The sequence below is a fragment of the Priapulus caudatus genome, unplaced genomic scaffold (assembly GCF_000485595.1).
Source record: "Priapulus caudatus unplaced genomic scaffold, Priapulus_caudatus-5.0.1 Scaffold1135, whole genome shotgun sequence".
Lineage (NCBI taxonomy): Eukaryota > Metazoa > Priapulida > Priapulimorpha > Priapulimorphida > Priapulidae > Priapulus > Priapulus caudatus.
Window position 1 is genome coordinate 8,992 of NW_014578196.1, and position 13,498 is coordinate 22,489.

A 13,498-nucleotide genomic window follows, 5' to 3' on the forward strand; every position below is an offset into this window, starting at 1 on the left:
CACAGAGCGCACTGCACACAGCGCCCCCTATACACAGAGCGCACTGCACACAGCGCCCCCTATACACAGAGCGCACTGCACACAGCGCCCCCTATACACAGAGCGCATTGCACACAGCGCCCCCTGTGCGCAGCACTCCATGGTTACCTTACACACTGTGCACACACGATGTTTCGTAGCGCCCTCTGTGGGCGAATAGGTTCTGCTTAATATTCTATAAGCATTCTTAACATTCTAACAAATCAATAGATGAACAATATTGTTATCATAGATGATTTTCTTTGCAGCATCACATAATGTTACGCGGTCGTGCTATGTACAACATTTATACAGAAGAACATGGGTGGCAACAATGACTCACTATACACAGACACGTGTATGGCAGTACATCGGCAGGCTAGCTCGCTAGGTGGCGCTATATCTCTACACACAGCTACACAGCAGTCGCTATCCCGGGAGCCCGTCCGGTACGCGCATGCGCACTTGTGTCGCCTCGCCATCGTCATCGTCGTCGTCGTCATCGTCATCAGTTCGCTGAGCGACCTATTAAAGCAATGGTTAAGATTTTGTGGGAACCACATAATTGTTATCTTGATGCCATTTCGGCAGAACCACTTCAATTAAGTGAATAAATAATCGGATTAAAAACGATTTTATTGGAAGCTTAATTCAAGCACTTTATACATCACCAGAAGTATCACTTAAATCATAAAGATAAGAACATTATCTTTTTAGTTTCTATCTACTATAGCTCAACTTTAATAATCGACGTTTTTAGTATTTATTTCAACCTTGGATTTTCTATGACACGTGACTCACTCAACCACACACACGTACTTTCATTATCGTATCGGAGTCCGCTAGCGCTTGCTTGGCTAGGTATCGCTCTCGCTTGATCTTCAGTTCGAGGCTCTCAGGCACATCCGGTACACAAAGGTCAATGAGACGACACACACCGAAGACGACGTGCTGAAAGTAACACGTCGTTAGTCACATGTAACGCCGCTAGGGGGAGCTATCAGCTGCTGTCGGGCAGGAGAGAGAGAATGAAAGAGAGAGAGGGAAAGAGAGAGAGAGAGCAAAAATGAGAGACGAGCGTCGAAAACGAACGAATGACGTCAATAAGACCTGGCCGCTATCGTGGCTGCAGCAAATTAACGGTAGCATCAGTATATTAGAAAGACGACGAAACCCAATGTAATTATGTCTATAGAACATGTAAAGATAGACTTGGCCGTCCAGCCGAAACTATATTGATTACGTTTACGTTCGTGTTTGATGTATATTGCGCGTGTTTACCTCAAACGCAATGACGAAGCAGAGTCTGATGGCAAGCAGACGCCAATAGAACATTGTCCGGTTTCCATCCTTGTCTCTGAAGTCTCGGTATCTGGAGAACACAGCCGGTGATTACGTACATGTATACACACACGCATTAAAATAAATAATTATGATGTTGCATCGTTATCTGACGTGGCTATGACGTGGCTATGACGTGCTATGACGGTTTATTGTGGGAAAAACTCAGGATGGTATCGATACAGTGACATAGACGATGATATCGATACAGTGACATATAGACGATGGTATCGATACAGTGACATAGACGATGGTATCGATACAGTGACATAGACGATGGTATCGATACATTGACATAGACGATGGTATCGATACAGTGACATAGATGATGGTATCGATACAGTGATATAGACGATGGTATCGATACAGTGATATAGACGATAAAATACGAGAGAAAATATCACATCTGTTTTTACTGACGCTCGCTAACTTTTATTAGCAATATACGTTTGTGTTTTTTGTGATATAACGTAATTTAGTGATACAACAAATATATATATATGTATATATTTATATTTATATTTTATATGAGGAAAAATCACGCATCTATTGCGGCTTCAGCAGACGCGTATAAAGTTGTTTGTAATTAATTTGATATCAGCGCATCGAACCTAGAACACAATAAGCAATCGCAGCGAATTCAGGAATGATTACATTTACGACACGTGTTGCCATGGTTCCGCACAGCTCAGACGACACCCTGCAACCATAGATCGCCGCTAGTGTGTGTAACACGCGGATACTATAGGTATCGCCGTACAGGGAGCAGGGCCGCCATGTTGAATAGCAAGTGTCGTGTCGAATGACAGCGATATCTGTGACTGCATGTGCAAACTAAATGCAGGCGGTTTAGCAAGCGCTGGTCAATACTCCCGCTTGATGTTAAGGAGCTAAGTAATAACACTGATAGAAACTATTGTGTGTGTGTGTGTGTGTGTGTGTGTGTGTGTGTGTGTGTGTGTGTGAAAGAGAGATTTAGCGCTTTTGGTACTACTAATGTTTTCTAAATTACCCCCATCTTTTCCATCTATGCAGAACGATGCGCTATGAAAGCTAGACCTATCTTCATGCAACCATCAACTCTCACTTACTATCTATACTGTGGCCCACTAATGAACTCAGTTTCATATATATAGTATTATACTATATATATATATATATATATATATTTCAACATATAGTATACTGTATATATAGTATATAATATATATATTATCTATATACTGCCTCCGTCTCGTATCTAACCGCTATTTTCTAATTTCTAAGTTAAACTCTCAGCGGTTGTCGGTGCGTAGCGCGGCCATCTTGTGATCAAACGGCGAGCTGTCCCGTTTCGACAAGCATATGATAGATAAGGGACGGTCGGAAACAGCTGGCGACTTGAGTAGCCCGTGTTTGGCGCGGAGATTTATCGCGTCAACATCGATCGCCTAGACAGTCAACGCCACAACGCTTGGGTCGCACCTACGATACGCCAGTACCGTCCTCATGTACAACTATATAACTACGAATGTACCATATAATACATACAATATCGATGTAGGCTTAGATAAAAAAAACGACGATGTATTTTATATCCTGACGGTATACATATAAACCTACCGATGTACGTATCGATGTACGCCGACGGCGCGCGCGCGCATGTGTGTGTGTGCGTGTGCGTGTCGTGTGTGTGTGTGTGTGTGTGTGTGTGTGTGCTGTGTGCTGTGTGATGTGTGTGTGCGTGTGCGTGTGCGTCGTGTGGTGCGCGTGTACCGCGTGTGTGTGTGTTGATGTGATGTGTGGTCGTGTGTGTGTGTGGCTTGTGTGTGTGTGTGATGTGGCTGTGTCGTCGTGCCTGAGTGGTACCAAAGATTATCGCTTAAAATAAATATTATGAATGTTGCATCGTTATATGAACGTGGCTAAGACGCTGGCTATGACGTTGCTTACTGACGTTTATTTGTGAAATAACTAGCAGGGATGAGTAGTCGATATCAGGCTGACGATAGAGGACGATGATATCGATAGCAGTGATCATCTGAGAGCGATGGTAGTCGATACAGTGACGATAGACCATCCCGGGGCGCGGCGATGGTATCCGGATATACAGCTTGACACTAGGGACGATGTGTATCGACTACAGTGACACTAGATGATTGGTCGATCGGATAGCAGTGATATAGGACGATGGGTATCGGATACAGTGACATGAATACTGACGATAAATATACCGAGAGAAAACGATATCACATCTGTTTTACTAGAGACGCTCGCTAACTTTTTTGCAATATACGTTTGTTCTTTATTGTGATAGAACGTAATTGTACGCTGAATACAATAAGATAGTAATATACTAGGGTGGTATCATATTCTATATCTTATATGCTTTATATGCCGCACGCGCGTGAAATAATCACCCGCATGCTATTGCGGCCTGTCAGCAGACGGCGTAATAAAGTTGGTTTGTAATTAATGTTGATACTCAGCGCATCGAACCGTAGAACACAATAAGCAATTCGCAGCGAATTCAGGAATGATATACATTAGACACGTGTTGCCGATGCGGTTCGACCACAGCTTCACGACCGACACCCTGGCAAACCATAGATCCGCCGCTAGTGTGTGTAACAGCACGCGATACTAACCGGTATCCGCCGTACAGGCGAGCAGGGCGCGCCATGTGAATAGCCGAAGTGGTCGTGTCGAATGACAAGCGAGTATCTGTGACTGGCCATGTCGCCACAAATGCAGGCGGTTTAGCAAGCCGCTGTCAGATACTGCCCGGCTTGATGTTTAAGGAGGCTAAGTAATCAACACCTGATAGACAACTATTGTGTGTGGTGTGTGTTGTGTGTGATGTGTGTTGTGTGTGTGGTGCGTGAGCTGTGCGTGTGTGCTGTGTGTGTGTGTGGTGTGGTCGTAGTGTGGGTGTGTGTGTGGTGTGTGTGTGTGTGTGGTGTGTGTGTGTGTGTGTGTCGTGTGTGTGTGTGCGTGCACTGTGCTGTGTATGTGTGCGTGGCGTGCCTGTGTGTATGTCATCGTATGTTCTGGCGCGGCGGCGTAGTTGTGTGTTACTGTGTGTGTCGCACGCGCGCAGGTCGTGGCTCGCGTGCGTCGAGGGGAACATGTGGTGCCGTGATAATCGCGCGGCGTGAGCGCGGCATCGAGCCTGTGTGTGTGAGGGCAGGCGTGTGTGGGTGTAATGTGAGGGGAGGGTGTGTGTGAGGGAGGGTGGGGAGGGCGCGGAGGGAGGGTGGGAGGGTGGTGAGGGGGAGGGGGACAGCGAGTGTGTGGTTTGACGGGAGAGTGATGTGTGTCGAGGGGAGGGTGGGAGGGGGATGGGAGGGTGGCGAGGGTGTGAGGGAGGGTGGCGAGGGGAAGGTGGAGAGGGGAGGGAGCGCCGTGGGAGGGTGTAGGGGAGGGGTGGGAGGGGACGGTGCGGAATGGGGGGAGCGGTGCAAAGTGGTAATCAATAGCAGATGGTAAATCATTGAAATGTGTTCTGTTATCAAGGGTAGAATAGCACATAATTGCAACAGGAATTAAATTCCAGACCCATACAGCAGACCACAGAGGCACGACTCGGCGCACCACAAGCGCCCCCTATACACAGAGGCGCACTGCATCACAAGCGCCCCCTATTATCACAGAGCGCAGCTGCACACAAGCGCACCGCCTATAACAACAGCGTGCATTGCACAGCCAGCGCCCCTATACCCAGAGCGGGCATCTGGCACAGCAGCGCCCGCGCTAATACACAGAGGCGCAACTGCACACCAGCGCCGCCACTATACCGAGAGCCACTGCACAGTCAGCGCCCCCTATACACAGTAGCGCACTGCACCAAGCGCCGCGCTATACAGCAGAAGTGCACTGCATCAGCAGCGCCCCCTATACCAGAGCGCAGCTGGCCAACACAGCCGCCCGCCTATACACAGACGCGCATTGCACACGAGCGCCCCCTTGTGCGGCAGGCACTCCATGGTTACCGTTACACAGGCTGTGCACAACACGATGTTTCGTTAGCGCGCACCTCTGTGGGGCGAATAGGTTCTGGCTTAATATTCTATTAAGCATATCTAACATTCTAACCAAATCAAGTAGATAGAACAATATGTGTTATCATAGATGATTTTCTTTGCAGCACTCACGATATGTTCTACGCCGTCTGTGCTATGTACAACATTATACCAGAAGAAACATGGGTGCCAACAATGACTGCACTATACAGTCAGCACACGTGTAATGGCATACATCGGCCAGCTTAGCTGCGGCGCTAGGTGGCCGCTATAATCTCTACACACAGCTACACACAGGCAGTCGCTATCCCGCGGAGCCCGTCCCGGTACGGCGCATGCGCACTTGTGTCTGGGCCGCCGTGCGCGATGCCGCCATCGTCGTCCGCTCGTGGCATGCGTCATCGGTGTCGCTGGCAGGCGACCTATTCAGAAGGCAATGGGTTATCAAGATTTTTGTGGGATAACCACAGTAATTGTTGATCAGGGATTGGTGCCCACCTCTTCGGAGAACCACTGTGCAATTAAGTGAATACTAATCGGATTAAAAAACGAATTTTCACTTGGGAAGACTTATTCAAGGCACTTTATACATCACCAGAGTATCAACTTCAAATCATAAAGAGGTAAGGGAACATTATCTTTTTAGTTCTAGTCTACTATAAGCTGCAACTTTACATTGAATCCGGCACGTTTTTCAGGTATTTATTTGCAAGCCATTGGGATTTTCTATGGACACGGCAGGGTGACTCACTCAACCACACACACGTCACCTTTCATTATCGTATCGGAAAGTCCGCTAGCGCTTGTTGCGGCTAGGTACTCGCTCCTGCGCTTGATCCTTGCAGTTCGGAGGGCTCTCAAGGCACATCCGGTACAACAAAAGTCAAATTGAGGACGACACACACGCGAAGACTGACGTGGCTGAAAGTAACAAACGAGTCGTTAGTCACATGTAGACGGCGGCCGCTTAGCGGAGGCTATGCACTGCTGTCGGGCAGGAGACGGACGAGAATCGAAAGAGAGAGAGGGAAAAAGAGAGAGAATGAGAAGAAGAGAGACGAGAGGAGCGAGAGAGAGAGAGAGAGAGAGAGCGAGAGAGAGAGGAGAGAGAGAGAGGAGAGAGAGAAGCAACAATTGGAGACCGAGCGTCGAAAACGAACCCGACTGACGTCAATTAAAGACTGGCCCGCTAGAATGGGGCCTGTGCTAGTTTCTTCTTTATCCAGTTCCCTTTAATATGTGCTGCAGGCAAATTAACGTAGCATTCAGTGAATTAGAATCAGATGCCACGAACACCGGCAATGTAATTTCTGTCTAAGACATGTAAGATAGACTTGGGCCGTCCAGCCGAAACTATATTGATTATCGTTTTTAGGTTCGTGTTTCGGATTGTATATGCGCGTGTTTACTGCTCAACGCGCAAATGACGAACAGATCTGATGGCAAGCAGAACGCCAATAAGAACATTGTCCGGTTTCCATCGCTTGTCGTTCTGAAGCTCTCGTATCTGGAGAACGACAGCGGTGATTACGTACATAGTATATCACACGCACGCAGCGCCACGCACGGCGCGCACATCACACGCCACGCACGCGCGCGCGACAGGAACAGCACACACACACGCACGGGCGCGTACACACACATACACACGCACGCACAGCACGCCACAGCCCACACCACGCGCCGCGCACACACACGTGGCACACACGCACGCGCTGCACCGGCACACACCGACACACGGACACGACGCGCGCGCAACACACGCACGCCGACAGCACACACACACACACACACACACACACGCACGGCACAGCCGCGCGCGCGCGCGGCACACACAAGCGCACACACACACACACACACAACGGCACGCGCCACACAACGCAAGCGCACGCAAGCGCCACACACAGCACGCACGCACGCCACGCACGCAGCACAAGCCACAAACGTCCACGGCGCGAGCGCGCGCACACAACAAAGCGCACGAAGCCACACACACCGAAGGGAGTCGCCACCGGCGCAAACACAACACGCACACACCGAGGGGCACGAGTTGGCACGGGGACGGTGGGGGTGGAAGCTGGAAGGCACACACACACACACACACCAACGCACGCGGGGGCGCACACACGCACGCCACACACGCACGCGCACACACACACGCGACACACACACCGACACGCCGCAGACGCAACCACACAGCCCCACGCCCCACCCACGCCACACCGCGCACACACCCCCCACCCACCCGCCACACCCAACGCACCGCCACCACGCCCCCCACCGCCCCCCCCCCCCCCCCCCCCCCCGCCCCCCCCCCCCCCCCCCCCCCCCCCCCCACACCCCCCTGCAGCCCGCGCGCACCACACGCACACATCCGACACACACAGACACAAACACACACACACACGCGCAACACAAAATTGTCGAAATATAGACAGTACCGCGTCCTAGTAGCGCTCCTGTTACGCGTACGTCTTACGCCCGCCGGAAACCACGCACGGAGACCCGCGCTACACTTCGACGCCGCCCCACGCAGCGCACCACGTACGCCGCTCACATAAAGCCCGCTCACTACGTCCGCGCCCGCTCCGCACGCCGCACACACGCCCGGCCGCCCGCCCGCCGCAGCGCACAGCACACACGCCCGCGCCGCCACGCGCCGCCGCCTGCACAATATCGCACGCACGCAGACCACGCACGCACAAATACGCAGCACGCGTGCAACGCACGCGGCCGCCCGCCCGCACAGAATACGTCACGCACGCACGTCGACGCACCACGCCACGCACGCACGCACGCAACGCCGCCGCACGCACGCCCGCCCGCACGCACACGCACGCACACGCACGCCGCACGCCACTGCCTAACACACGCCGCCGCGAACGCAACAGCACGTCCGCCACGCACGCACGCATGCGCGTGTCCTCACCTGCAGTCTCATTGAGATGCGTTGGAGCGGCTGAGCGAGGCTGAAGTCGCGTATCGTCTAGATTCCAGCTGTACTCGTACTGGTAGTGAGCACGCGGCAAAAACTCGACGTGAAAGCTATCACGAACGCCTTGCATGAAAACACAGGTCACACCGATCTAACACTGAATCATTAACAGTTGACAATACTCTCACGCAGACCGCACACGTGAGACCACCAGACACGTCATCGGCTACGTCATTCATAAGTCATTGATGCGTCATCACAACGGTCATCGGCTACTCCGTTGCTAACGTCATCGTACTAACAACGTATACTCAACTTCTTTATTTTTTTTTACCTTTCGAATTTTTTAATGATCTTTCTTCACGGCGTACGTCGACAGGACTCTCTTCTCTCACCTTCCACCAAGACACACCGCATGGCCAGCCCGAATAGATGGCGCTAACTCACGTTTGCTAAGACAGCGATCTGTGCGTATGGAGTCGAGGAGACTGTGGAACCAGATGCGATGTTCTGGCACGCTCGGCCACGGTACGGCGTAGCTCTCGCAGACGCGAATCTTGTGACGCGTCAAGGCGCGATACTCACCCAGTTGTTTGAGGAGCGCGAACACATGCGCCAGCGGAAATGCACGCGACGAAGAGATCGTTATGAATCCAAAACTGTAAGACTGAAAAGGAACGGCTTGAGGCATTTTTTCGTAACGTACGATAGGAAGATGACTCGTTATATTTTATTATTGATTTACGTTTCTTATTACTTATATACTTACGTTTACTTATTTACAGATCTACTAATTAATTTATATACAAAAATCTACTGTCAATTACACACGGACAACCTAAACTCTTCAAACTCACATAAATAATTCTATACAGTAACAACCAAGAGGCTTTAATACAATTTATATAAGCTCTTGATAAAACAATATCTATATAAAAGATTCCAAGATTTCGAAAATGATAATTAGATATATGATAAACAGATGGCATAAATGCGACGAAAGGCCACCAACCATCTCTAAGATAACTCGTCAAAGAGCCCTTTCGTTAGGAATAAGCTTGATAATCTCTTCCCAGCGAGTGCTTCATCCTTACCGCCGTGACTAACGGGTCGGTCTTCAGCTTGCGCGTCTTGAAACCAGAGGCTTTATCTTGCTGCGTGAGGCAAAAGGGCAGCGAGAGGCGACATTATGGATGTGGAGGATAATGAGATTGACGCCGCTAGCAGCGTATGTCGGAGCTGCGGCCGATGTTAGAGTATGTCGGAGCTGCGGGCCGTGGCTTAGGACACTTTCACGATGCGCTGCGTTTGCTGATGTGCACGAAATCTAATGTGACACAAAATGCGCGTTAATCACACGTGAGGCGCGACTCAGTAGCATTGCCTCCCCCAGACTGCGTGATCGTGTGTGTGTGGTGCCAGCGTGGGGTCAGGGGGACGGGGGAATCTACGCGCGTGACCGTCTGATCGGGCTCTATAAAATAGCCACGTCACTTAAGTGAACTCTAAACCAGAAATTACGTGCGCTTACCGTGACCTCCATAAACGGCGGAATTACGTCACTTACGTGACCTCCATAACCGGAATTACGTCACTTACGTGACCTCTATAACCATAATTACGTCACTCTCGTGACCTTTGGTAAGCAGAACTGCGTCACTCTCGCGCTAGCGGACGCGGCATATTGGCATTCCACTTCAGCTGCATCGGATAGACCAGGTAAGTGTTATTTCTCTGGTCATGTGTGAAACATCACCCCCCCCCCGCCGACCCCGTACAGGGAACATTACTCACGGCACCATGATCTCTTGGACGTTGTTGATAACTTGTTTGCCGATCATGATCACGCCTAGTTGCTGCGCGAGCTCGATAAGACAGCCGCCATTGCTGCACTGAAATCACATGTATAGTACAAAAGGCTGTAGACATTCATCACAGTAACTATCTGCACGCACCACACACGCACGCAACGCACGGAACACACCACACACCACACACACACACGCACACACACACACACACACCACACACCGAGCACACCACACACCACACACCACACACACCGCACACAGCCCGCTACACACCACCACACACACACAACACACAGGGCGGGTCTTTGTTGGCCACACACACGCCCACAGGCAGCACGCCACACACACACACACACACCACACGCACGCATACACACACACACACGGCCGACACACCCACACACACACACACACACCCACACATCAACACACGCACGCACACACACACACCACAGGCACACACAGGCATATAACACAGACACACACCACACACACAGACGTTGTTTTGTAACATGTCACGATTGCCACGAGTGAGGTAGATGGCTTGCGCCGTCATTCTTTCTACGCCTTTGGAGAGTCACTTGGTATTTAATCCCTCATATTAGGGCTCTCTCTCGAGAAATTGCTTGTCCAATTACCTCGGCAAAAATGAAGAAGAAACACGCAGAGGGCAAACGAATTTTTAACCAAAAACATATATCACGGCAAAAACGAACGTCAGAAATTGTCGTCGACAATATATTTCGGTCAATGTCCGACCAAAAAAACGTGGCACGAAGCCGCTCAAAGACCAAGCACGCCCACTCTTCCCACGATCTCTACGCACTATTTTAGCTCGTTGAATCCCGAGTCCCAATACAAGATGTAATGAATCAGTGGATTGATTGATAAAGGAAAGTTGAGCGCAGTATTTAAGCGCGCTTTCTTGGGCGGAATTGACGAACTGAATACGCAGCGGAATCGGCGATTTCCGTAATACAATCCGCACAGACCGACTGAAGATTGACAGAAGCCGTTACCGAGTTTGTAACGATAGCGGCAGTACCATCACCAGGCGATTCCATGCTATTATTATATTACCCGCCTCTCTTCTCCTAACTACGTAATTTATGCAATCTATCTATCTACAGACAAATCACCTATGACGCATTTTACAATCTCTTTAAGCTAGCGGGCCGTTTAAATTGGGACTCACTCTGAAACACGTCAGCAAGGCTAAAAGGGTTAACGTTCTGAAATAATTGCGTTGCAAGATGGCGATATTATTCTACGTAGCGCATGAGAGTAGACGGAACGAAACCGAAGTGTGGTTCGCATACGCGAATATACTGGCAGGAATGCTTAGAGGAGGCATTAATTAGCAGAATCTACAATACTTTATAATGTTAATTATAACATTATAATATACATTTGGCAGAAAATCTTTCCCGCAGCAGATTGACATTAGTAACGTTTAGTTATTGATGGCCGAAGAGGCAGCTGCATCCGCTGCATCCGCCGCATCCCTGCAATCCCCGCATCTGCATCCCGCCTCTCGCATCCCTCGCATCTGTCTCCGCATGCCCGCGATCTTTGCATCTCACATCCAGCATCCCGCATCCCTGCATCCGCTGCATTTCCCGATCCCTGCATCCCGCATCCTGCCATCTCTACTCCTGCACCCTGGCATCCCGCATCACGCATCCCGCACCCCCGTCCCTCGCTCCCGCATCCCTGCATCCCCGCATCCTGCATCCCTGGCATCCTGCATCCCTGCATCCCCGCATCCAGCATCCCGCATCCCGCAATCCCTGCATTCTACATCCCTGCATCTCTACACCCTGCATTCCCTGCATCCCCCGCATCCCATCGCCCGCATGCCGCGCATCCCGCCATCCCATCATCTCTACATCTGCATTCCCGGCATCTCCGCATCCCCCATCCATGATCTCTAACTTCCCTGATTCCCGCAGTCTCCGCATGAGCCCGCATCCATGATCTCTACATCCCTGCATCCTGCATCCGCTGCATCCCCGCATTCCATGATCCCGCATCCTCCCGCATCCTGCATCCCTGCATCTCTACATCTGCTTCCGCATCTCAGCATCGCATCCTGCCATCTCTAAGCGCCTCGATCCCTGCATACCCTGCATTCCGCATGCACCGCTCTCTGGCATCCCTAGCGTCTCTTAATTAAGCAACAATCACAGCCGCATGTTCGTCTGTTGGGACGGTGGGGGGGGGTAAGATGTACGACGAATGGAATACGGCCGACTGAGACATGAATAAATTATAGCGGACGGCAGTAAAACGGCGTCTGCTTAAGCGGGCCATGCTGATTAACAGTTAATAGCTCTACGCCATGTCTGTACAGTATAGCTGCTAGTAGAGAGTGTTTTTCTAAGAGAGTGATGGGGAAAAGAGAGAGGGGAGGGAAGACAGAGAACATAAGAGAAGTAGAGATAAAGAGAGGGGGAGGAGAAGGGGGAGAGAGAGGCAATAGAGAGGTAAGGAGCGAGAGAGGGAGAGAGTTCGAGAGGAAGAAAGACAAGGAAAAGAAAGAAGCAAAGGAGATAGAGAGAGAGAGAGGGAGAGAGAGCAGAGAGAGAGAGAGAGAGAGAAAGCGAGAGAGAGAGAGAGAGAGAGAGAGATAAAAAGGAGAAAGAGATGATAACGGCAAGAACCTAGGGGAGGAGGTAGGAGTAGGGGGTGACATTTAGATCAAAAGGGAGACGGCGTGACATTACACGAAGCACATTTGGCGGGAGCCGCGGATTATATTAGCTTTTGGCGTGATAGATCGTATATACCTCCCTCGTTTGGCAACCCGAGAAATGAATGGTAGTTCCTGGTAGCCGACGAAACCTGCAGCACGATACACGGCACATCTCGCATGAAATGATGAAGCTCCGAATCGGCAATATTTGGGCACGTAATTGTGAAAGCCAGAGTTGGCTTTCCTCACGATTATAATCCGCACGAACAGACGCAGCGAATGGAATCTAGATGATGGTACGATGCTTGCTTTACACAATGACGAGCGCAAATAACTCAACGTTGCTACGAATCAATGTACGAAACAATGCGCGTCTTCGTTATTTGAAATGTATTACGTACCACGCTGCATCTTTAATTGCTCGCTAGCTCACTGGTGCGCAGTGCTCCTCTCTCTCTCTCTCTTCTCTCTCTCATCTGCTCTCTCTCTCTCTCTCTTTATTCTCCTCTCTCGCTCATCTTCTCCTTCATCATTTCTCGCTCTCTCTCATCTCGTCTCGTCTCTCTCCTCTCTCCTTCTCTTTCATTCTCTCCGTCTCTCTCTCTTTGCATTCTCTCTCGTCTCTCTCCTCTTTCAATTCTCCTCAGCCTCATTCCTCTTTCCTTTCTCTCATCTCTCTCCCTCTCTCTCTCTTCTC

At 50.4% G+C, this 13,498-nt stretch overlaps 1 protein-coding gene across 1 annotated transcript; it reads right to left on the reverse strand.

The window, feature by feature from the left end:
* Nucleotides 1-289: 289 nt before the first annotated feature.
* Nucleotides 290-8,403, reverse strand: LOC106815512 (anoctamin-7-like). The gene is made up of 4 exons (XM_014819977.1): nt 8,290-8,403; nt 1,300-1,390; nt 838-969; nt 290-543 (listed from the first exon to the last, which is right to left on the reverse strand). The coding sequence occupies exons 2-4, from the start codon at nt 1,351-1,353 to the stop codon at nt 448-450; spliced, it is 282 nt and encodes a 93-aa protein (XP_014675463.1). The 5' UTR covers nt 1,354-1,390; nt 8,290-8,403; the 3' UTR covers nt 290-447.
* Between the last annotated feature and the right edge of the window lie 5,095 nt (nt 8,404-13,498).

Excerpts from the sequence above, each read along its gene's own strand:
- LOC106815512 (XM_014819977.1), bottom strand. The coding sequence starts at position 1,353 with ATGTTCTATTGGCGTCTGCTTGCCATCAGACTCTGCTTCGTCATTGCG. Across the intron at positions 970-1,299 it reads GCTTCGTCATTGCGTTTGAG|CACGTCGTCTTCGGTGTGTG; the intron begins GTAAACACGCGC and ends TGTTACTTTCAG. Across the intron at positions 544-837 it reads ACTCCGATACGATAATGAAA|GTCGCTCAGCGAACTGATGA; the intron begins GTACGTGTGTGT and ends TTGCTTTAATAG.